The sequence below is a fragment of the Notamacropus eugenii genome, chromosome 3, assembly GCF_028372415.1.
Source record: "Notamacropus eugenii isolate mMacEug1 chromosome 3, mMacEug1.pri_v2, whole genome shotgun sequence".
NCBI lineage: Eukaryota > Metazoa > Chordata > Mammalia > Diprotodontia > Macropodidae > Notamacropus > Notamacropus eugenii.
The window spans coordinates 217603941-217629650 of record NC_092874.1 but is presented as its reverse complement, the minus strand read 5'-3'; the positions used below and the strand labels follow the sequence as shown (position 1 = coordinate 217629650).

Below are 25710 nucleotides of genomic sequence, written 5' to 3'. Positions count from 1 at the left end.
TAGCCAATCTGATAGGTGTGATGTGATATCTCAGAGTTGTTTTGATTTACTTCTCTCTAATCAACAGTAATTTAGAGCATTTTTTTCATATGACTATAGATGGCTTTGATTTCTTCCTCTGAAAGGTGCCTGTGACCATTTATCAATTGGGAAATGACTTATATTCTTGTACAATTTGACTCAGTTCTCTATATATTTTAGAAATGAGGCCTTTATCACAGACACTAGCTGCAAAAATTCTTTCCCAGTTTTCTGCTTCCCTCCTAATCTTGGTTGCATTGGGATTGGTTGTGCAAAAACTTTGCAGTTTAATGTAATCAAAATTATCCATCTTGCACTTCATAATGCTTTCTATCTCTTCTGCAGTCAAAAATTCCTCCCTGCTCCATAAATCTGATAAATACACTATTCCTTGCTCCACTTATTTGTTTATAGTATTCACCTTTATACCTAGATCATGTACCCATTTGGACTTTATTCTTGTGTACAATGTCAGGCATTGGTGTATGCCTAGTTTCCACCACATTGTTATCCAGTTTTCCCAGCAATTTTTGTCGAACAGTGAGTGCTTATCCTCACTAGGGTCCTTGGGTTTATCAAAGAGTAGATTGCTATATTTATTGCTACTGTTTCTTGGGTACCTAACCTATTCCATTGGTTTACCCTTCTGTTTCTTAGCCAGTTCCAAGTAGTTTTGATGATTGCTGATTTATAATACAATTTGAGGTCTGGTAGAGCTAGGCCACCTTCCCTAGCATTTCTTTTCATTAGTTTCCTTGATGTTCTGGACCTTTTTTTTCTTCCAGATGAATTTTGATATTTTTTCTAGCTCTAGAAAAGAATTATCTGTTAGTTTGATTTGTATGGCACTGAATAAGTAAATTAATTTAGGGAGAATTGTCATTTTTATTATATTGCCTTGGCTCACCCACGAGCAACTGATGTTTTTCCACTTACTTAGATCAGACTTTGTTTGTGCTAAAAGTGTTCTGTAATTGTGTTCATATAGTCCCTGGACTTGTTTTGGCAGGTAGACTCCCAAATATTTTATAGTATCTACTCTAGCTTTAAATGGAATTTCTCTTTCTCTCTCTTGCTGTTGGGCTGGTGATAAATAGAAATACAAAAGATGTGTATGGGTTTATTTTGTAACCTGCAACTATGCTAAAGTTGTTTAATATTTCAAATAGTTTTTTCTTGATTCTCTGGGTTTCTCTAAGTATATTATTATATCATCTACAAAGAGTGATAACTTAATTTCTTCTTTGCCTGTTCATATTCCTTCAATTTCTTTTTTCTTCTCTTATTGCTACAGCTAACATTTCTAGTACTTTATTGAATAATGGATAATGATAATGGACATCCGTGTTTCACTCTTGATCTTATTGGAAATGCATCTAGCTTTACCCCATTGCATATAAAGCTTGCTGAAGGTTTTAGGTTGATACTGCTTGTTATTTTATGGAAAGTTCCATTTTTTCCTAAGATCTCCAGTGTTTTCAATAGGAATGGGTGTTGTATTTTGTCAAATTTTTTTTCTTCATCTGTTGAGATAATCATTTGATTTCTGTTGGTTTTGTTGTTGATATGATCAATAATGTTAATAGTTTTCTTAATATTGAACCAGCCCTGCATTCCTGGTATAAATCCTACTTGATCATAATGTATTATTCTCATGATAAGTTGCTGTATTATTTTTGCTAATATCTCATTTAAATTATTATTTAAAATTTTTGCATATATATTCATTAGAAAAATTGGTCTATAATTTTCTTTCTCTGTTTTGACTCTTCCTGGTTTAGGTATTAAAACCATATTTGTATCATGAAAAGAATTTGGGAGGACACCTTCCCCAATTTTCCCAAGTAGCCTGTATAGTATTGGAATTAACTGTTGTTTAAATGTTTGATGGAATTCACTTGTGAATCCATCTGGCCTTGGAGATTTTTTTCCTAGGGAGTCCACTGATGACTTGTTCAATTTCTTTTTCTGAGATGGGGTTATTTAAGTATTCAACCTCCTCTTCTGTTTATCTGGGCAATTTATGTCTTTTAAAATAATCATCCATCTCATTTAGATGGTCAAATTTCTCGGCATACAGTTGGGCAAAGTAATTTCTTATTACTGTTTTAATTTCCTCCTCATTGGAGGACAGTTCACCCTTTTCATTTTTGATATTGGTAGTTTGGTTTTCTTTTTTTTAATCAAATTGACCAAGGTTTATCAATTTTATTGGTTTTTTCATAACACCAATTCCTAGTTTTATTTATTAGTTCAGTAGTTTTCTTAATTTCAATTTTATTAATCTCTCCTTTGGTTTTCCATATTTCTAATTTGGTATTTACTTGAGGATTTTCACTTTGTTGTTTTTCAGCTGCATGCCCAATTTATTGATCTCCTCTTTCTCTATTTTATTCAAGTAGGCACTCAAAGATATAAAACTTCCCCTAAGAACTACTTTTGCAGTATACCATTTATTGTAGTTTTCTTTCATGAAATTGTTCATTGTTTCTGTAATTTGATGTTTAGCCCACTCATTCTTTAGGATTAGATTATTTAGTTTTCTATTAGTTTTTGGTTTATGTTTTCCTGGCCTTTGATTACATGTAAGTTTTATTGCATTATGGTCTGAAAAAGATGCATTGACTACCTCTGCCTTTCTGCACTGGATTGTGAGTTTTTTATGGCCCAGTGCATGGTCAATTTTTGTATATATTCCATGTATCACTGAGAAAAAGGTGTATTACTTTCTATCCCCATTCAGTTTTCTCCAGAGATCAATCATATCTACCTTATCCAGAGTTCTATTCACCTCCTTAACTTCTTTCTTGTTTATTTTGAGATTAGATTTATCAAGTTCAGAGAGGGGCAGTTTGAGGTCCCCCACTAGTATAGTTTTGCTGTCTATTTCTTCTTGTAACTCCCTTAACTTCTCCTTTAAGAATGTGGATGCTATACCACTTGGAGCATGTGTTTAGTAATGAAATTGCTTTGTTGTCTCTGGTGCCTTTTAGCACAATATAGTTTCCTTCCTTATCTCTTTTTATTGGATCTATTTCTACTTTTGCTTTGTCTGAGATTAGGATTGCTACCCCTGCTTTTTTTTTTTTTACATCAGCTATTCTGCTCCAAGCTTTTACCTTTACCCTATGTGTATCTCCCCATTTCAAATATGTTTGTTTTAAACAATATATTGTTGGATTTTGGTTTTTAATCCATTCTGTTATTCATCTCTGTTTTATAGGAAAGTTCATCCTATTCATATTCACAGTTATGATTACTATCTGTGTCTTTCCCTCCATCCCCTTTCCCCTTGTTTATACTTTCAGTTATCCCTTTTCCCTTCCCCTCCACAATAGAGTTGTAATTTTTGACTGCAGCCTCCCTCAGTCTTCCCTCCCTTCCTCCAGCCCCGCCTTTTAATCCCCTTCTCTCTTACTACTTCTTACCTCCCTTTTAGCCTCCCCTCCCTTTTCTTTACCCACTTCCTCTGCTGCTGCCTATAGACCTAATTGTATTTCTATACTTAACTGAGTTTGTTTTACCCTCCTTGAATCCAATCAGAGGAGAGTACCTCTCAAACACTGCTCATCTCCCTCCCCTCTTTCTCTCTACTGTGATGTATTTTTGTGGCTCTTGTTGTGATGGAATTTATTTTTTTCTTCCTCCTCCTTTTCACATCTCCCATTGCAATCCCTTCATACCCTTAAATCACATTTGTTATCATCACATCATTTAATTTATACCCACTTCCTCTATCTATGTGTATCCCTTTTACATTTCATAATAAATACACAATTCTCAAAATGTAAACAGTTTGCCTATATTGTGTAACAAGTTGTTTTTTTTTTTCCTGTTTACCTTCTTATGCCTCTCTTGAGACCTGCGTTTGAAGATGAAATTTTCTGTTGAGTCCTGGCCTTTTTGATCAGTAAGGTCTGGAAATCCCTTATTTCATTGAATGTCCATCCCCTTGCCTGAAATATTACGCTCAACTTTGCTGGTATCTTCCTGATTCCATTGGGGTGGTGAAGTATGCCTGGGGTCCTGGTGTTGGCAGTTGTTGGCTTCACCCCCCCACCCCCGGCATTCAGGATCTTCTCCCTGTTTGTTGAGGTAGGGCTGTCTGGGACAGCTTTTATCCTGCACTGTTTGCCTTCAGCCACAGCAAGAGGAACCCTCCTTAGCGATCTTTATAGCCTCATGGGATGAGAGTCTGTTTATCCCTTCTGCTGTTCACACTTTTTCAGAATTTTTCTCAGGGAGATAGTTTCTGGGCTCGTCAAGGTCAACAGGGGGAGTGAGATAGCAATTACCAATCACTGCCATCTTGGCTCCTGCAACCAGAAAAACTAAGCTAATAATTCTTTAAAATATCTAGCCTTAATCTCTCTGTTAACCCTCCAGTATTGCATCTCCTGGTACCTATCAGACATCTCAGACTATATGTCCTATAGATATCTTAAACTCAGTATGACCAAAACAGAACTCTTTACCTTTCATCCTAAAACTCTCCTTTTCAAAATCCCCTATTACTGTGATTGGCATCACCAAACTCCTTGTCCCACAGACTCTAAAGCTGTATATCATCCTTGACTCCTCACTATCTTTCATTCCCCAGTATCAAATCTATTGCCAAAGCCTTGTCAATTTCATTTTTGCAACATCTCTTGAATAATCCCCCTTCTGATATTACCACCACCTCATCACCTCACACTTGGACTATTGCAATAGTCAACTGGTTGATCTTCCTTTGGGTCTCCCCATTTGGGTCTATCCTTCAGTTAGTCACCAAAGTGATTTTTCATAAACCAGAAGCTCAACTATTTTGCCCTCTACTCAATAAACTCCAGTGGCTCCCTGTCACCTCCAGAATCAAATGCAAAACCATTTGCTTGGCATTCAAGGCCCTTCATAATGTACTCCTCCCACCTTTCCCAGATTTCTGTAACCTTATCTCCTGCCCCCACCCCCGACAGAGACTGATCCAGTGACACCAACCTCCTTGTTTTTCCCTTTGTTCCACTGCTCAGCTCTGTGCATTTTCTCTGTTTTCCATGCTATGAGACATATGTCTCCCTGACTCCCTCCTATCTCTGACTGCAGGAAGTTTTTCCCAATGTCTCTTAATTTTAGAACCTTCCCTCTGTGCCTATTAGTGTTATCCTGTGTATGTTTTATTTAGTTATTTGTTTGTATATTGTCCCTCCCATTAGATTTTGAACTCTTTGAAGGCAGGTACTATCTTTTGCCTTTCTTTGTATCCCCAGAACATAGCACAGTCCTTGTCACATAGCAGGTACTTTATAAATCCTTATTTACTGACTGCTTATGATACAAAAATATTAAAATACCATTACTTTCTTATATCATAATTTTTTCAGTGATTCCCTCATTTGTGGGCACTCTCTGGTTTCCATCTTTTTTTAACTTCAATAAATTACTTCTTTGAATATTTTTGTACTTATAGATTTTTCCTTCTTTCTTTTATTTCTTTGAGCTGTGTGCCTATTAGTATTGTTATTTTTTTAAATGGTATCTGTAGTTCAGTTGCTTTTTGGATATAGTTCCAAATTACTTTCCAGAATAGCTATATCTTATACCTTATATTTTCTTTTTTCTTTTGTTCAGGGCCTGGGGCTGCTTTCAAAGACATGATCTTTTCCTTTTAAGGGTCCAGGTCCCATCATCCCATCAGCAAAGTGATTATTTGTTTGAGTGCTGAATTGTCATGACAATAATTCACTAAAATACATTTGCTATATTTTTTGTGTTCTGATTGACACATTATGATATGTGGACCTACCTTGTCATGTAGTTTTAAAAACATCCACATGCCAAAAACCCCAGGGCATGCCATTAGGATAGCAAGGCAGTTACATGTCTTTAGTATAGACTACTAAAAGAGGTTGAATCATTGGAAGATGAAAATTGCATTAAATGTTTTAGTAGTTACACATTCTCCTCTCCTGCTGGAATACATTACACCACAAATATGAAACAAGTCTTAAGTATTAATGTAATGAGCAGCTGCAGTTTAGAGAAAATGGTGGGGAAGTGAAGTACTGAATTGTGTCATTACTTCTCTAGGAATATCCAAAGTCTAGTAAAAGCAAAACTTCCCCTTTGAGAAAGGAGATATAATAAAGATCTAAAAAAACCCAAAAAAACCTCTAAATAACATCCTTACTCAACTATCTCACTTATTTCCTACATGTGGCATTCCTTCTACTTCTGAACCTTTGCACAGGCTGTTTGTTATGCCTGCATGTACTCCCTCCTCTTCAGAACATCCCCAGTTTTATGCAAGCCTCAGTTCACATGCCTCTTCCCCCATGAGGTCTACTTTTGATCCTCCTACTTATTAGTGTCTCTCCCCAACTACTATGTTGTCTTCTCCTTTTTTTGTTTTTACTTACTGATGTTATATTATTTTTCCCCCAGTGAAAGAAACTACTTGCTTCTTGAGGGTAAGGACTATTTCCTTTTTGTTTTATATTAGCAGTACCTAGCACAGTACCTAGCATGTGAATTCTCTCTGTCTCTGTCTATCCATCTCTCTCACACCACACACACACACACACATACACAAGCACATGCACTAGTTAATGTCTAAAACTGTTTAGCAAGCTTGAGATATTAAACAACTTTTCCAAGTTACACAGGTGGTAAGTGGCTGAGGCAGAATTTAAACCCAAATTTTCCTGACTCTAATTGCTGCACTTGCTCTATTAATGCTTGCTGAATAAATGAATGAATGGTAGAGGATAGGATTGCCTTTGAAGTTAATGGGTTTTCCTTCCGTGGTGGTCTTCAGTGGAAGGTCTATAAACACTCAGAGTGGTTTGCAGAGTGAATTTTTGTTTAGGTATAGACCTCATTAGGTGACCTTTGAGGTCCTTTTGAGGTCAGGGAACCATAATGTCGAGGTTTGGAGTGCGTGGGACCCCAAAATACCGACACCCCAGGTCCTGCCTGAATAAATTCCACCCAAGTCATCTTTTAGGCAAAGGAAAACAAAGTTTATTTAAGATCTGCCAGATTGGGTTGACTGTTAAGAAGCCTAAGCATTTGTGATGCTTGTATTGACAAGCAGGTCAGATTGAATCTCAGCTAGATTGAATCTGAGTTCCTTCAGGGGGACCAGATGGAACTTATATACATAAGGACTGTGGGAATGATCTGGGGAGTGGTCCAGTAGTCTGAGTTGTTGGGAGCAGGGGTTTAGGGAAGCTCTTGAGGAGGATCTTGATGGGACTGGGGTGACTAGAGGTCAGGACCAAGAGAGTGGGATTTCGATATGATCTAGGGTGGGAAACCACTGGAGACATTTGGGATGCCACAGACAATGAAAAACTAGGCTGGGAAGCAGGCTGGGCAATTCAGGGGAAACAGACTGTGGAAGACTTATAGAATCTAGGATGGGAAGCTGCCAGAGGCAATTGCCCACCCTAGTTTTTCATTGACTTCTCGTTCAGGCCATCTTCAGCACAGCATCTCAGCATCTTCTTCCCTTTATCTTCTTGTAGAAGTCCAGATGTCCACTCTCCTACAAAACTGATCTTAATACAATATTAGATTTCCATTCCTAGTGTTTATAACCTTATCACTCTTGCAGAATCAAAATTGGAACTTTGGCCAGTTGTCATATTTAAGAAATTCATATTAGATCCCAACTTTTACATTTTATATTAATTCACTATTCATTTTCCCCATCAAGAGGATGAGATTTCACTAAGGAATTGATAACAAGCTCTAGTACATATGCAAATACAATAATTAATCACTTTTAGTTCAGTATATATCACATCATAAAATAATTCCATCTTCTGGTCATGTGATGCCACTTTTAAAGCCTTTACAATAAACCACAAACCATTTTTTGTTTAACATTAACCAACCAAAATAAATATAATAACTGCATGCCAACCTCAAAGGCCCTTAACCTGATTGTCTCCATAATATTACTAAAAATTAAAAGACCCTAAGTTATTGTTGTTGGTCTAAAATTCTAAGCCTAATAAATTAATTTTAGATTTAACCTCGGATGTTCCCCTACCAACAACCGATTATTTAATAGATTTGGTATTTTGCTTATGAAACTTTTGATTATAGGAAATTGCCAGTAAGAGTAGGGACATTTCAGGGAAACAACATCTCCCTAACTTCATGTCAATTCCAGGCAAGAGTTGATTGTCCCCTGACATTCAGCCAGGCTCAAAGTCTGCCAGGTGTCAGTGGGGAAATTGAGTCAGGAGAATACTACCTCAGCTCAGGCTGAACAGCCGTTCTCCCAATCTTCCCATGAGATCACCCTTTTGCATCTCATACCACCATCTCACAGGCTCACTGGCATCATGAATCAGTGGCTCAAACTATCTTTCTTACTTTTCACATGTGAAGTTAGACTCAGAAGATCAGTCAGTAATAACCCCATAAAATCTTAAAACAGTAAGCTCCAATAATCAGTTTTAGATATGTCTATAATTTCACATTGACTGTGGAACATCTTTTCAAGCAAATCTGAAGTAGCTTGCATGCCTTTCCATACATGTTCTAGTTCCTGATTAAATAATAATCATAAAATCAAATTTACCATTAAAGTCATAAGTTATTGCTCTAATAGATTTACATAAGTTTCCCAAGCTTCTCTAACCATGCTTAGCCTAAAAGAATGAGCTACACTTATAATAAGTTCAAACACTAACTTCAACTGATGTTCATGAAATGAATTCAAATCCAAACAGAAACATTTAACTTTTCCATCAATGCAAAATATTATCAGCGTTTACGTGCCTATTGGAAACATAGACTGAAATTCTTTTCCCCAAACTAAAATGTCTCTGATTTAGTCTCAGTAATTAATTCAGTCAGTTGTATTTACCCAATTGGTCTTTGTAACATGTAATGACCTTATTCCAAACCCCAAAGGAATTTTAGTACCATTTATCTAACGGGTTTGGAAAACCTCACCTTGAAAGCTTCTTGGATTTCCCTACTTGAACCTGCTTTCTTGAGGCCCATAAGCTTTCCCTGTCATTGTGCTCTATCAACCCAATTCTTCAGGCTACTTGCCACTCCCATCAAGACCATCCCTGGAATCCCCAGACCACCTGGGGCCACCCTGGACTTCTTCCCCAGAGTTGCTCTGTAGGTAAGATATATCTTGTTTTAGCATTACAAATGCTCAGATTCCCTAAAAGTCCACTCAGTATTGAGAAATCTCAACAAACTTTGACCTTCTTTGGTTGAAAGAAAGCTTGGGTTGAATTCTTTTGAGCAGGACCCAGTGTGTCACTGTTTTTGGGTCCCAAGTACCCCGAACCTCAATAATACCATACAATTAAATCTCAGTCTTGGTATGTGGAACAGTGATTCAACATCACATTTATACTTTGGTTTCCTTTGCTTTGTCTAATCATTCCCGTAATATTCAGAAAGAATGTTCTATTTCATGGATTTTATCTTTCACAAACTATACCCGATTTACCCAATTAATTAAAAACAGCAAGGTTCCACTACTTGCATTGTGCTTACATCTTAAATGATCTGCTTTGATTATAGAAACATACTATGTAGATGAATAGCAAGGACCTAATTAGATATCATCTCCACCTTATAACCAGACTCAGAAATACCAAGGGAGAAAACATTCCTTTTCAAAGGAACACAGTGGGGATACTGAGCCAGAAGGATCCCATTCCAGGCTGAAGACACAATTGTCCCCTGAGGCAAACTTTTGCCTGTAAAGTCACATTCCTCTCTGAGTAGTAGACCAAAATTTGTAATGGTCCCAGAGGCTTTGCATAGATAGCGGGTTTCACTAATCAAAAATGTTACTAGGTCTTACATCTTAAATCTGAAATTTGTCCTAAAAGCCAATTACTATAGATCATTTCTACATATTTTCAAATTCTCACCAAAGCAGGTTCCTTCTTTAGGAACTCCATTACTCAAACAAGCTCCTTAGAGCTGTTGTGGCTGTACTTTTTGACTAGCCTGAGGTCCTTTCCACACATACACACACAGGATACTATCTTTAGGTTTTAGCATTAAAACTATAAACAGCAAAGGCACAATTTTGGTAAATGATAACCAAATTGTTTTAGCTGTAAACACGAAAAACAAACTTCAGATTACATCAATTGCATTTCAATATCATATAAAAATTATTGAAAGAAGGATGGACTGTCTTATCAAGTATAGGCAGTGACTAGCTGGCTTCTTTATCTTGACCTATCGCCCTTCACCATCTCCTCCAGGCTATGGCTATGTGCTGAACCTGGATACTTCCAGGCTGTAGCTACTGCCCCTTCTATACAGTCAGGATCCAAATTTGTTTACTTTTTAATAGCTTCTATTAGCTGGTCTTGAAAAAAAGGCAGGGTTTTCCTTTTCTCCCTGAGTAATTTCCCCAATTTTTTGAAAATTTGCTTGCTTTTGAAGTGCAGTTCTTAGGCCTTCTAATAGGCCAATTATCATATGATCTCACTTTCTCCTATCCTCACTCTTCTGATAATCACATCCTGGGTTACTAGTGGGAACAGAAACTGTTCTAGGGGGATATTTTATGGTGTCATTGCTAGCCAAATGATCCCCAAACTTTTGGGCTTGCTCCCAGATTCTCCTCTTCTCCTCAGTGGTACAACAGGTTGAGAAGAGGGCATGTAGATCAGCCCAAGGAAGCTCAAATTGTAGGAATATGTCCCTAAAAACTCAGTAAACTTAGTGAGGTCTTCTGAATATCTCCCCAGTTTCTCTTTAACCTGAATGAGGTCTGAGATGGAAAACTGTACATGCATTCTAATTGTCCCACTAGGTGAGGCAGGCACTTCCCTCAGGGGAAAAAGCCCTAAAGGTGCTGTGGGGATGGGGGCTTGGTTAGAGAAATAGGAAGTCCCACTGAAATTCCAAAGTGAACTTGCAATTTTAAACACACTGTTCTGTGTCAGATACATTGACCCAATTCAAACCTAAAGTACACATTTTAACTTTGAGATCTCATCAAATCAAAACTCAGCTTTTCACTACAGACTGCCTAAGACTCCCTCCTTCTTTCTTTTCACATTCTAAACCTTGGCCAGGTTTAAGAATGCAGAAGGAAAGTGGGTTTTTTTATCTTTCTCTTCTCTCTCTCCCACCCTGCTCAATCCTCTGAAACTGCTCCTGGTGGGGGTGAGAGAAAGGAAAGATAATGGGAAACCTTACTGGCTGCATTTACAACTTTACACCACAAACATGAAATATTTTACAAACACACAGACAAGATGTAACAAAACATGGTGACATCAGTTTGTATTTGAATTCTGACCTGGTCAAAAACTTGTGGTTTCTAGCCAATTTAAAGATTAAATTCCTCCTTAATACGTTCACTCCAATTTCCAGGACAAACAAGAACCTAGAGGTCCTTTCTCTATCCTGACACCAGATGGCTTAGGAAAGTGCTGGTCACCGTTGGGGCTAATGTTGCTGGGCCCCAGCAACCCCCATAGTTCTTTTGACCTGAGAGCATATCACATCCTCCCAGTATCCCTACAGGCTCTCCTTGCCGCCATTGCTCAAATTCCTGATATTCTGTCCAAGTTCTCTCATTAGCTTAGGGCCAACCAGAAAACTTCCAGACAGGAAAATGACCAACACAGAGTTTGCCATGCACCTGAACTTCCAGTTCATCAGTAAAAGATCGATTCAGAGTGGAAGTTCCCGAGGTAACCTGATCTTTTCCCAGTATACTGGCTCATCTGGTCCACCAGCAAATTTTGCTCCCCAAATCTTCTTAACTCCCTGCCCATGGTCCAATGTCGAGTGCTTGAACTGGAGTAGATCTAACTTACAGGGACTGTAAAAACAAAAACAAAACAAAACAAAAAAAAGACAAACCTTTTTTACACAGAGTGCTCATCTCGTAGATTTTATCTCCCTCCAAGGCAGTGAGTTGGATGCCCCACATTGGGTGCCATATTGTTAGAGACACACTTGACACACAAAAAGGTACCAAGGAAAATTATTTAAAATGGAGTTCAGAGGAAGGAAGGCCTTCTACATTCCTTCCCTGGAAGGAACTAGTAGCTTCCAGCATGGCTACCAGAAGTCTACAACAAATTCAGGATAAGCCCGGTTTCTTATAGAATTCCAAACTTTGAATCTCACAGGACACTGTCTACTGGCCATGTGACTTCATGTTCTCCTCTGATAGGTTTTGCCTCAAACAGCTCATTGAGCATGTGCAGTAGTTTGACCTTCCAACCTGACTGTGCTAGGTCATAACTCTGATCACTGGGAAACTGTGGAAACAGAATTTACTTGTTTCCCACATGATTGAATTATTTCAATTACCAAAGCTACCTATGATAGATAAGGTATTTTCATTGCATGACCTATGATGTCTGTCCTTTCTGTAAGTTTTTGTTCTTACATGACTCAAGCCCTTTGTTTATATATTTTTCTTCCCTTCATTTTTGAGGATAATACCACTACCTGATGGGGTTTGAAATTTAAAAGATCAGAACTAAATGAATAGTTTTTTTGTTAATGCCATGCTAAAATGTGGAACATTGTGTGTTCATGTAATACATTTTTTACCACTATATATATATTCGTGTCATTTCCTTCCATTAGATTATAAACTCCAGAAGGATTCAGATCTCTAATCTCTCCCTTATACTTAGTATAGTAGGTCCTTAATAAACATTTGTTGAATGTATGCGTATTGTTGAATAAATGCTCTTTGTTGTGTTACCTGGCAGCCTATCTCAATTTTTGAATCTACCTCTAAGTCTCCTAATGTTACAGGATATTTTCTTAATACCACATATTTCTGATTGCTACAAGAATGGCCAGCCCCTACTTTTTACAGCTATGCCACATTTTTTTCAAGTTGTGCTTTAATGATCATTTATATTTTAAATCCTTCATCTCAGTTCTGAAGTAGAGTTACCCCTACTTCACATGACCTTGCAGAGCTTGTTAAACCCCCTTTTAGATGTTGATTAATGACATCTGCATATGAAGGGTATTGGAAGGTACAGTGTGCTTAGGCAAAGGTCCAGCTCCCTGCTTATTAGGGTTGTGCCTTTTTGTTTGTCCCTGGTAACTCATCTATGTGGGAGAATTTAAAAGAGATTTAGAGTTTAAAACTGGAAAGCCCTGAACTACTTAGTAGTTAGGGGTCAATCAGCCCTTATAGTTTAGCTTTCAGCAAAGGAAATTTGGGAAGTATGTTGACTGCTATTCTTAAACTAGAGTGAGACATCTGATAGAGACTCAGGAAATCCAAAGAAAAGATTAAACTAAAGATCATTATTTTGCTGGTAGGGATCTGAGTTTTGTTCTAAAGATTTTGTCATCTGGGACTTAGAATCTCTTACTAGGAAGATGAGAGTTCTCAGTAACCAAAACTGTTTCTTCAAGGGAGCAAGATTAGAGAAGTTGTTGTTGTTGTTGTTGTTGTTGTTGTTTTTTCTGACTAAAGATTTTCTGACTTTTCCAAATGAGCAAAAAAAGCATAAAGGCCCCTAAATCAAGGAGTTCTTAATCTGAGATTCCTTGAACCCTAAGGTGCCTGAAGATAACTTTCATAGGTGTCTGTGAACTTAGATGAGAAAAAAATAATCTTAATTTTCATTAATTTTTGGTTTCCTTTGTAATATTATGGGGTTTTTTTCTTTCTACATTTTAAAACATTATTGTAAAAAGGATTCTGACAGAGATGGTATCTGAACCCTCAAAAGGAAAAGACCATGTCTTTGAGATCTGAACCACAAATCATGCATTTAGCTAATTTGATGATTTGTTAAAGACTAAAGTGTCAGAAGTATCTGATTTGTTCATACAGAGTTGTTGTTCAGTTGTACCCAACTCTTTATGATCCTTTTTGGAGTTTTCTTGGTAAAGACACTGGAGTGGTTTACTGTTTCTTCTGCAACTCATTTTACAAAAGAGGAACGTGAAGCAAACAGGGTTTAGTGACTTGCCAAGGGTCACACAGCTAGTAAGGGTCTGAGGCTGGGATTTGAACTCTGGAAGAAGAGTGTTCCTGATACCAGGCGTGGCATTCTATGCACAGAGTCACCTAGTTGCCCACAGACTGAATATTCAATGAATAATTTAATTTAATAATGGTACTCTAAAAAGAAACCAAAAGAAAAAAAAAAAGAAGCCAAAAGTTAAAACTCTTCTTCTTTTTTTTCAGGAAAAACATAAACACCAGCTGGAAGATATGAGAAAAGCTGGGCATGAGACTCTGAGCATTATTACAGAGGAATATAAGGTAAAGGTTATAAGCTTGCAGAATTCTTATTAATGGGGATTGTTTGAATACATACATACATACATATATATATATACACACACATATACTTAACTTCGAAATAACAAAATGAATTCATATATTTATACGTGCACTTAGCACAATGCCTGGCACATAACAGGTTCTTTATATATCCTTGTCTTCTTTATATGAAAATAATATTACCATTATTATAGCCATAAAATTTTGTTTTTTATTCTGTGTTTGCATATCCTTTTCCCTTTGTATAATAATAATCATATTCTTTTGGTTCTGCTTTGATCTGAACATATTGCCACTATATTTGTATACATACATACATATAGTTTAGTCATTTCAATTGTGTCCAATTCTTTACAACTCCATTTAGGGTTTTTTTGGCAAAGATATTGTAGTAATTTGCCATTTTTTTCTCCAATTTGTTTTACAGATGAGGAAACTGAGGCAAACAAAATTAAGTGGCTTGCTCATGGTCACACAGATAGTAAATGTCTGAGGTTGAATTTGAGCTCCCTGACTCTAGGCCTGGCACTCTATCCACTGTGCCACCTAGCTGACCTCATTACCTAACTACTTTGCATTTATTTATATTTACTCCCTTTAAATTTATTCTTTTGGTCTTTATATATGGACTTCTCTGCACCATAGATTATGTGATCCATTCTTTGTACATTTTTTCCCATAGAACCTAGCATGATTCTTGTCATAGATAAGGCAAGTAAAATACTTGTTAATATATTGATTGATGTTTAACTCAGGCATTTATAAATAATGCATTTGCAAATGTGAGTGGGTATGCATATAAAGATGTATGTTTGTATATATACACATGTATATATGTGTGTATATTTTTACACATATGTACAAATATGTTTATGCATGTTTGCATGTCTGTTGGGAAAGTGATCAGCATGGCCTCTCAGCACACTAAAAAATTCTTTGAGATTATATTAATACTAAGAGATAATTTAAGAATTATTGGACTACTTGAAAGCCATTATCAAAAAAAAAAAAAGATCCTGGACAACATCTTTAAGGAAATTATCAAGGAAAACTGCCCTGATATCCTGGAACTAGAAGGTAAAATGGTAAGTGAAAGAATCTGCCAATCACCTCCTGATAGAGATCCCATAATGATAATTTGAAAGAATATGATAGCCAAATTCTAGAATTCTCAGGTCAAGGAGAAATTACTGCAAGTGGTCAGAAAGAATTCACACATCAAGGAACCACAATCAGGATTACACAGAACTTTGCAGCTTCTATATTAAAGTATCAGAAGACTTGGAATATGATATTCTGAAAAGCAAAAGAACTTGGATTACAACCAAGAACCAAGTACCCAGCAAAGTTGACCATAATTTTTCAAGGGAAAAAATGGATATTCAATGAAATAGGTGACTTTCAAGGTTTTTTGTTAAAAAGAACAGAGATAAATAGAAAATTCAGCATTCAAATATCACTTAAGAGAAGCATAAAAAAGACTAATAGGAAAGAAAAAAATGTTATTCAAAAAGGTTAAACTGCTCACATCTTTATATGGGAAGATAATACTTGTGTCTCTTAAGAACTATCTTTATTAGGGAAGTTGAAAGGCTATGTGTGGACAGAGGATACAGATAGAAGTTGACTGTGATATGAAGATATAAAAGAATTGGGGGCTGAAAAACAGGATTTTACTAGGAGAAGAGGAAAGGGGAAGGCAGAATGGAGTAATTTATATCACATAAAGGGGCATAAAATAACACTTATGGTGGAGGCAAAGAAGGGAGGGGGCTGAGCATTGTTGAACTTTGCTCTCATCATATTTGTATTGAAGAGGGAATAACATGCAAATGCATGGGTGTAGAAATCTATCTTACCTTTTAAGAAAGTAGAAGGGAAGAGAGAAAGCGATGGTGGATGATAGGGAGCACAGACTGAGGGAGGAGGTAGTCAAAAGCAAAACACTGGTGAGGAAGGACAGGGTGAAAGGAGAAAAAGAAAATTATGAACAGGGGAAAAATAAAATGGACAGAAATAGAGACTTAGGAATCACAACTATGAATATGAATGGGATGAACTCTCCTATGAAATGGAAGCAGATTGAAAAGTGGATTAAAACCAGAATCCTACAATATGTTGTTTATAACATGATGAAATAAAAGTTACATGTATTAAAGGGCCATAGAGTGGTGGTGCCAAGATGGGTCAAGTGAAAACAGGGACTTGCTTGAGCTCTCCCCCCAACCTCTCCAACTTCCTGTAAAAAAATTACTTTAAATAAATTCTAGAGCAGCAGAACCCACAAAAAAAGAGTGAAAAAAAATTCTAGCCCAACACAACCTAGATGGTCAAAGGAAAAGTTCTCTTGTGCAAATCTGGTAGAAGAGCACAGTCCAGCATGGATTGTCCTGGCATAAACTGAGCCTCATCAAATCTGGAGCAGACCTTGAGACTGAATCATTGGCAGTTATGGCAATTTCCAGAGATCTTAACCCACAAATGCCAGACTACTTAGAAAGTCAGTGGGAAATATCTGTTTGACCAGCATGAAAAAGGAGCACGAACTATCTTTGCCCCATCATAGCCCTAGGGTACTGACAGCAGCAGCAACAGCAATGGCAGCTGCTTCCAGAGCACTTAACCCACAGATAGGGGATTGAACAGTTGATCAGAAGATGATTACAGGGATCTCTTTGCTGGAAGTGAGGCACTACTCTCCTTTGTTCATACTTTGATCTGGTTTCAGCACTGGTATAACAGAGTTTTTGACAGCAGTAGAGAGGGCACCTTCCTCACAGTTCAAGGGTAGAAAAGATTGCTTATGATCTCTCATTGACCAGAGCACAGGTCAAGAGAGAAGTAAACACCTCTCCTTAGATCATATTACCTTGGAAGAACTGAAAACTTAGAGATCCCTAAAGGTATCTCTGAAAACATCTGGACAAGACCCCTAAAGCTTGGGACACTACACCTTCCACACTATAAGCAGAGTTCTGCTTAAACAAAGAGTTAAAAAGTCAAGTATTTGATTTGGAAGATGAACAAATAGCTGAAAAAGAAAACTCAGACTGTAGAATCTTACTTTGGTGACAAGGAAGACCAAAAAATACAACAAAAAGACAAAAAAGTCAAAGTTCCTACATCCAAAACCTCCAAGAAAAATATGAATTGGTCTCAGGCCATGGAAGAACTCAAAAAGGATTTTGAAAATCAAGTAAGAGAAGTGGAGGAAAAATTGGGAAGAGAAATGAGTGGTGCAAAAAAAAAAATCATGAAAAACGAGTCAATAGCTTGCTAAAGGAGACCCAAAACATAGTGAAGAAAATAACATCTTAAAAATAGACTAACCCAAATGGCAAATGAGGTCCAAAAAGCCAATGAGGAGAAAAATGCTTTAAAAAGAAGTATTGGCTAATGGAAAAGGAGATAGATCCAAAAGCTCACCACAGAAAATTAATCCTTCAAAATTAGAATGCAGCAAATAAAAGCTAATGACTTAAGAGAAATCAAGAAATTATATAAGAAAAGCAAAACAATGACAAAATGGAAGACAATGTGAAATATCTCATTAGAATAACAACTGACCTGGAAAATAGATGCAGGAAAGATAATTTAAAAATTACTGAACTGCCTGAAATTCAGGATAAAACAAAGAGCCTAGCCATCATCTTTCAAGAAATTATTAAGGAAAACTGCCCAGATATTCTAGAAGCAGAGGGGAAATTAGGAATGGAAGAATCCACCAATCACCTCCTGAAAGACATCCCAAAATGAAAACTCCCAGAATATGACAGCCAAATTCCTGAGTTCTCAGGTCAAGGAGAAAATATTGCAAGCCATCAGAAAGACACAATTCAAGTATTGTTCAATCACAGTCAGGATAAAACAAGATTTAGGAGTTAGAGAGTTTGGAATATGATATTCGGGAGGTCAAAGGAGCTATGGTTAAAACCAAGAATCAACTACCAAGGAAAACTGAGTGTAATCAATGGGGGGGAGGGGGATTGACATTCATTGAGACAGAGGAATTTAATGCATTCTTGAGAAACCCTAGATAAACATAAAAATTGATTTTCCAAATAAATACCTCAGGAGAAGCATGAAAAGATAAACAGGAAAGAGAAATAAATAAGGGACTTATTAGAGTTGAACTGTTTACATACCTACATGGAAAGATGAAATTTGTAACTCATGAGACCTTTCTCAGTGTTGGGGTAGTTGGAGAAAATATAAAACTTAAAGGTTAAGAGAGTAATGTACCAGTAGAAGCAGAACGGAAAAGGTAGAATGAGGTGAATTATCTCACATAAAAAGGCAAGAAAAAGCTTTTACACTGTATGGGAAGAGGGCAGATTTGAAGTAAGTAGTGAATAACACATATACTTAATTGTGTATGGAAACCTGTCTTACCCTATGGAAAAGAAGGGGGGAAGGAAATAAGATGCAGAAGGATGACAGAAGGAAGGATAGATTGGTAGAAGGAGGAGGTAATCAGAAGAAAAAACTTTTGAGGATGGACAGAGTCAAAGGAAAGAATAGAAAAAAGTGGGGGTAGTGGGATAAGATTGAGAAAAATACAGTTAGTCTTTCACAGCATTACTGTCATTGAAGTGTTTTGCTTGACACATAACCCACATTGAAATACTTGCGTGCTCAGTTGAGGTGGGTAGGGATGGAGTAAGGAAGATAATTTAGAACTCAATTTTATTTTTGAAAAGCAAATGTTAAAAAATTGTTTTTACAAGGGGCAGAGCCAAGATGGCAGAATAGAAAGACACATCTACACTAGCTCTTCCCCCACAGCCCATAAAATACCCCTAAAAAATGACTCTAAACAAATTCTAGAGCAGTAGAAGCTGCAAAACGACAGAGTGAAAGAGATTTCCAGCTCAAGGCAACCTGGAAGGCCAACAGGAAAGGTCTATCACATGAGGTGAGGAGCAGAGCTCTGCATATGGAGCCCAGCTGAGTCTTGGCTGCATAAAACCAGCAGGAAGAGGATGTGAACAGGCCTTGGGGGCAGAATCTGTGGCAGCAGCTGTGGTTCCCAGATCCCTCAACCCAAAAATGCCAAAGACAGTTTCAAAGATTGGTGAGAAAGTTTTTTCACCTGGGTAAGAAGGAGCTGGGAATAAACTCCTCTCCCTTGATTGTGCCACCTTGGAGGAACTGAGAACTTACAGGTCCCTACAATATACCCTACTCTTCACAAAGGACTCAAAAGTCAAGAAAGTGGCTGGGAAAATGCCCAGAAAAGGGGAAAAAAGTAAGGTTGCTTTCTTAGTGAACAGGTATTTTCTTCCATCCTTTCAGATGAGTAAGAACAATGCATACTATCAGAGGAAGACATAAAAGTCAAGGCTTCTGCATCCAAAACTTCCAAAATACATATGCAATGGTCTCAGGCCATGGAAGAGCCCTAAAAGGATTTTGAAAATCAAGTAAGAGAGGTAGAGGAAAAACTGGGAAGAGTGATGCAAGAAAATCATGAAAAGTGAGTCAATAGCTTGCTAAAGGAGACCCAAAAAAATACTGAAGAAAATAATATGTTTAAAAATAGAGTAACTCAAATAGCAAAAGAGGCCCAAAAAACTAATGAAGAGAAGAATGCTTCAAAAAGCAGAATTATCTGATTAGAAAAGGAGGTTCAAAAGCTCATTGAAGAAAATAGTTCTTTAAAAATTACAATGGAATAAACTGTTATTTAAATGTTTGATAGAATTCACTTGTAAATCCTTCTGGCCCTGGAGATTTTTTCTAGGGAGTTGATTGGTGGCTTGTTCAATTTCTTTTTCGGAGATGGGGTTATTTAAGTATTCAAATTCCTCTTATGTTAATCTGGGCAATTTATGTTTTTTTAAAAATAATCATCCATCTCATTTAGATTGTTGAAGTTATAGGCATACAGTTGGGCAAAGTAATTTTTAATTATTGTTTTAATTTTCTCCTTGTTGGAGGTGAGTTCACCCTTTTCATTTTTGATGTTGGTAATTTGGTTTTCTTCTTTATTTCTTTTTAATCAAATTGAATAAAAGTTTATCCATTTTATTAGTTTTATCATAAAACCAACTCATAGTTTTATTTATTAGCTCAGTAGTTTTCGTAATTTCAATTTTGTTAATCTCCCTTTGGTTTTCAGTATTTCTACTTTGACATTTATTTGGGGATTTTCAATTTGTTCTTTTTCAGTTGCATGCCCAATTTATTGACCTCCTCTTTCTCTATTTTATTCATGGAGGTATTCAGAGGTATAAAACTTCCCCTAAGAACTGCTTTTGCAGGATTCCCTAAGATTTCGTAGGTTGTCTCATTATTGCCATTCTCTTGAATGAAGTTGTCAATTGTTTCTATGATGTGTTGTTTAACCCACTCATTCTTTAGGATTAGATTATTTAGTTTCCAATTAATTTTTGTTCCATCATTCCATGGCCTTTTATTATATATAATTTTTATTGCACTATGATCTGAGAAGGATGCATTCACTATCTCTGCCATTGTGCACTGAGTTGTGAGGTTTTTATGCTCTAGTACATGGTCAATTTTTGTATATGTGCCATGGACCACTGAGAAAAAAGTATATTCCTTCCTATCCTCATTCAATTTTCTCCAGAGATCAATCATATCTACCTTATCCAGAGTTTTATTAGCCTCCTTAACTTCTTTCTTGCTTATTTTGAGGTTAGATTTATCAAGTTCAGAGATGGGGAGTTTGAGGTCTCCCACTAGTTTATTTTTGCTGTCTATTTCTTCCTGTAACTCCCCCAACCTCTCCTCTAAGAATTTGGATGCTATACCACTTGGAGCATACATGTTAAGTAAAGATATTGCTTCATTGTCTATGGTGCCTTTTAATAGGAAATAGTTTCCTTCCTTATCTCTTTTGATTAGATCTATTTCTGCTTTTGCATTGTCTGAGATTAGGAATGCTACCCCTGCTTTTTTTTATATTAGATGAATTCTGCTCCAACTTTTTACCTTTACCCTATGTGTATCCCCCCATTTCAAATGTGTTTCTCATAAACAGCATATTGTTAGATTATGGTTTTTAATCCATTCTGCTAGCCATCTCTGTTTTAAGGGAGAGTTCATCCCATTTACATTCACAGTTATGATTACTATCTGGGTCTTTCCCTCCATCCCCTGTCCCCTTGTTTATGCTTTTAATTCTCCCTTCCCCTCCATAATAGTTTTAATTTTTGATCACCACCTCCCACAATCTTCCCTTCCTTCTTTCAACCCCCCTCCTTTTTGCTTCCCTTTACCCTTACTATGTCTTCCCTCCCTAGGAAAATATCTCCACGGTCAGATGGATTTACAAGTAAATTCTACCAAACATTTAAAGAAAAATTAATTCCAATGCTGTATAGAGTATTTGAGAAAAGTGGGAAAGAAGGAGTCCTCCCAAATTCTTTTTATGATACAAATGTGGTTTTGATACCTAAACCAGGAAGAACCAAAACAGAGATAGAAAGTTATACACCAATTTCTCAAATGAATATAGATGCAAAAATTTTAAATAACATTTTAGGCAAAAGAATACAGCAACTTATCGCAAGAATAATACATTGTGATCAGGTAGGATTTATACCAGGAATGCAGTGCTGGTTCAATATTAGGAAAACTATTAGCATTATTGATCATATCAACAAAAAAACTAACAGAAACCGAGTGATTATCTCAGTAGATGCAGAAAAAGCTTTTGACAAAATACAACACCCATTCCTACTGAAAACACTGGAGAACATAGGAATAAATGGGACTTTCCATAAAATAATAAGCACTATCTACCTAAAACCTTCAGCTAGCATTATGTGCAATGGAGATAAGCTGCATGCATTCCAATAAGATCAAGTATGAAAGAAGGATGTCCATTATCACCACTATTTTTCAATATGGTAGTAGAAATGTTCTCTGTAGCAATGAGAGAAGAAAAATCAATTGAAGGAATTTGAATAGGCAAAGAAAAAACCAAGTTATCACTTTTTGCAGATGATATGATGATATATTTAGAGAATCCCAGAGAATCAACTAAAAAATTACTAGAAAGAATAAACTACTTTGGTTAAATTGCAGGTTGCAAAATAAACCCATGTAAATCTTGTACATTTCTATATATTAATAACAAAACCCAACAGCAAGAGATAGATAGAGAAATCCCACTTAAAGCTAGGATAGATACTATAAAATATTTGAGAATATACCTGCCAAAATTGTATGAACACAATTACAGAACACTTTTAGCACAAATAAAGTCAGATCTAAGTAAGTGGAAGAACATCAATTGCTAATGGGTAGGCTGAGCCAATATAATAAAAATGACAATTCTCCCTAAATTAATTTACTTATTCAGTGCCATACCAATCAAACTAACAGGTAATTCTTTTCTAGAGCTAGAAAAAATACAATCACAATTCATCTGGAAAAACAAAAGGTCCAAATTATCAAGGGAACTAAAGAAAAGAAATGCTAAGAAAGATGGCCTAGCTCTACCAGATCTCAAATTGTATTATAAAACAGCAATTGTCAAAACCACTTGGTACTGGCTAAGATGCAGAATGGTAGACCAGTGGAATAGGTTAAGTAATCAAGACATAGTAGTCAGTGAATATAGCAATCTACTGTTTGATAAACTTAAGAACTCCAGCTTCTGGAATAAGAACTCATTGTTCTACAAAAATTTCTGGAAAAAATTGGATAATAGTGGGGTGGAAACTAGACATAGACCAATGCCTGACACTGTATACAAGAGTAAAATCCAAATGGGTGCATGATCTAGGTATGCAGATTGATAGTATAAACAAATTAGTGGAGCAAGAGTAGTGTATTTATCAGATTTATGGAGAAGGGAAGAATTTTTGGCTAAACAAGAGACAGAAAACATTATAAAGTTCAAAATGGATAATTTTGATTTCATTTAAATTAAAAAGTTTTTGCACAACCAAACCCAATGCAACCAAGACTGGGAGGGAAGCAGAAAACTGGGAAAAAAATTTTGCAACTAGTGTCTATGATAAAGGCCTCATTTCTAAAATATATAGAGAACTGAGTCAAATGTACAAGAAACAAGTCATTCCCCAATTGATAAATGGTCAAAGTATATGAACTGGCAGTTTTCAGAGGAAGAAATCAAAGTTGTCTATAGTCATATGAAAAAATTCTCTAAATTATTGTTGATTAGAGAGATGCACATCAGAACAACTCTGAGATACCACATCACATCTATCATATTGGCTAACATGACAAAACAAGAAGATGATAAACATTGGAGAAGATGTGGGAGAGTTGGAACACTAATTCATAGTTGGTGGCAATGTGAGCTGATCCAATCATTTTGGAGAGCAATTTAGAACTGTCCAAAGGGTTACAAAAATGTGCATACCCTTTGGCCCAGCAATACCTCTTCTAGGACTGTATCCCCAAGAGATTATAAAAATGGAATAGTGTCCCACTTTTACAAAAGTATTTATTGCAGCTGTCTTTGTGGTAGCCAAAACTTGGAAATCAAGTGAATGCCCATCAATTGGGGACTGACTGAATAAATTGTGTTATGTGAATGTAATGGAATACTGTTTTTCTATAAGAAATGATGAACACGAAGTCTTGAGAGAGGCCTGAAAAGACTTATATGAACTGATGCTGAGTGAAAGGAGCAGAACTGAGAGAACTTTGTACACAGCAAAAACCACAGTATGTGAGGAATTTTTCTGGTACTTCTTTGCAATGCAAGACCTTAAGAAATTCCCAATGGTCTCTTAAGGCAAAATGCCTTCCACATCTGGAGCAAGAACTATGGAATTCAATCATAGAATGAAACAGATCATTTTCTTTTGTATTATGTTTTTTTTTTATTTAACTTTTAACATTCATTTTCACAAAATTTTGGGTTACAAATTTTCTCCCCTTTTATCCCCCCCGCCCCAAACACCAAGCATTCTAATTGCCCCTATGACCAATTTGCTCTCTCTTCTATCATCCCTCTCTGCCCTTGTCTCCATCTTCTCTTTTGTCCTGTAGGGCCAGATAGCTTTCTGTACCCCTTTACCTGTATTTCTTATTTCCTAGTGGCAAGAACATTACTCGACAGTTGTTCCTAACACTTTGAGTTCCAACTTCTTTACCTCCCTCCCTCCCCACCCCTTCCCTTTGGAAGGCAAGCAATTCAATATAGGCCAAATCTGTGTAGTTTTGCAAATGACTTCCATAATAGTTGTGTTGTATAGGACTAACTATATTTCCCTCCATCCTATCCTGTCCCCCATTACTTCTATTCTCTTTTGATCCTGTCCCTCCCCATGAGTGTTGACCTCAAATTGCTCCGTCCTCCCCATATCCCCCCATCCATCATCCCCCCCACCCTGCTTATCCCCTTATCCCCCACTTTCCTGTATTGTAAGATAGGTTTTCATACCAAAATGAGTGTGCATTTTATTCTTTCCTTTAGTGGAATGTGATGAGAGTAGACTTCATGTTTTTCTCTCATCTCCCCTCTTTATCCCTCCACTAATGAGTCTTTAGTGTGCCTCTTTTATGAGAGATAATTTGCCCCATTCAATTTCTCCCTTTCTCCTCCCAATATCTTTCTCTCTCACTGCTTGATTTCATTTTTTTTTAAGATATGATCCCATCCTCTTCAATTCACTCTGTGCACTCTGTCTCTATGTATGTGTGCATGTGTGCATGTGTGTGTGTGTGTGTGTGTGTAATCCCACCCAGTACCCAGATACTGAAATGTTTCAAGAGTTACAAATATTGTCTTTCCATGTAGGAATGTAAACAGTTCAACTTTAGTAAGTCCCTTATGACTTCTCTTTGCTGTTCAACTTTTCATGGTTCTCTTCATTCTTGTGTTTGAAAGTCAAATTTTCTTTTCAACTCTGGTCTTTTCATCAAGAATGCTTGAAAGTCCTCTATTTCATTAAAAGACCAATTTTTCCCCTGAAGTATTATACTCAGTTTTGCTGGGTAGGTGATTCTTGGTTTTAGTCCTAGTTCCTTTGACTTCTGGAATATCATATTCCATGCCCTTCGATCCCTTAATGTAGAGGCTGCTAGATCTTGTGTTATCCTGATTGTATTTCCACAATACTTGAATTGTTTCTTTCTAGCTGCTTGCAATATTTTCTCCTTGACCTGGGAACTCTGGAATTTGGCCACAATGTTCCTAGGAGTTTCTCTTTCTGGATCTCTTTCAGGCAGTGTTCTGTGGATTCCTTGAATATTTATTTTGCCTTCTGGTTCTAGAATCTCAGGGCAGTTTTCCTTGATAATTTCATGAAAGATGATGTCTAGGCTCTTCTTTTGATCATGGCTTTCAGGTAGTCCCATAATTTTTAAATTGTCTCTCCTGGATCTATTTTCCAGGTCAGTTGTTTTTCCAATGAGATATTTCACATTATCTTCCATTTTTCCATTCTTCTGGCTTTGTTCTGTGATTTCTT

The 25710-nt window shown here is 36.7% G+C and overlaps 1 protein-coding gene across 15 annotated transcripts in view; it reads left to right on the top strand.

The window, feature by feature from the left end:
* Positions 1-25710, top strand: part of CCDC91 (coiled-coil domain containing 91) — a 580237-nt gene that overhangs the window by 265278 nt on the left and 289249 nt on the right. For all 15 annotated transcript variants that reach the window (XM_072654437.1, XM_072654444.1, XM_072654435.1 and 12 more), the window contains one exon: positions 14192-14269. In XM_072654437.1, coding sequence (XP_072510538.1) covers positions 14192-14269 — 78 coding nt within the window. The remainder of the gene's footprint in view (positions 1-14191; positions 14270-25710) is intronic.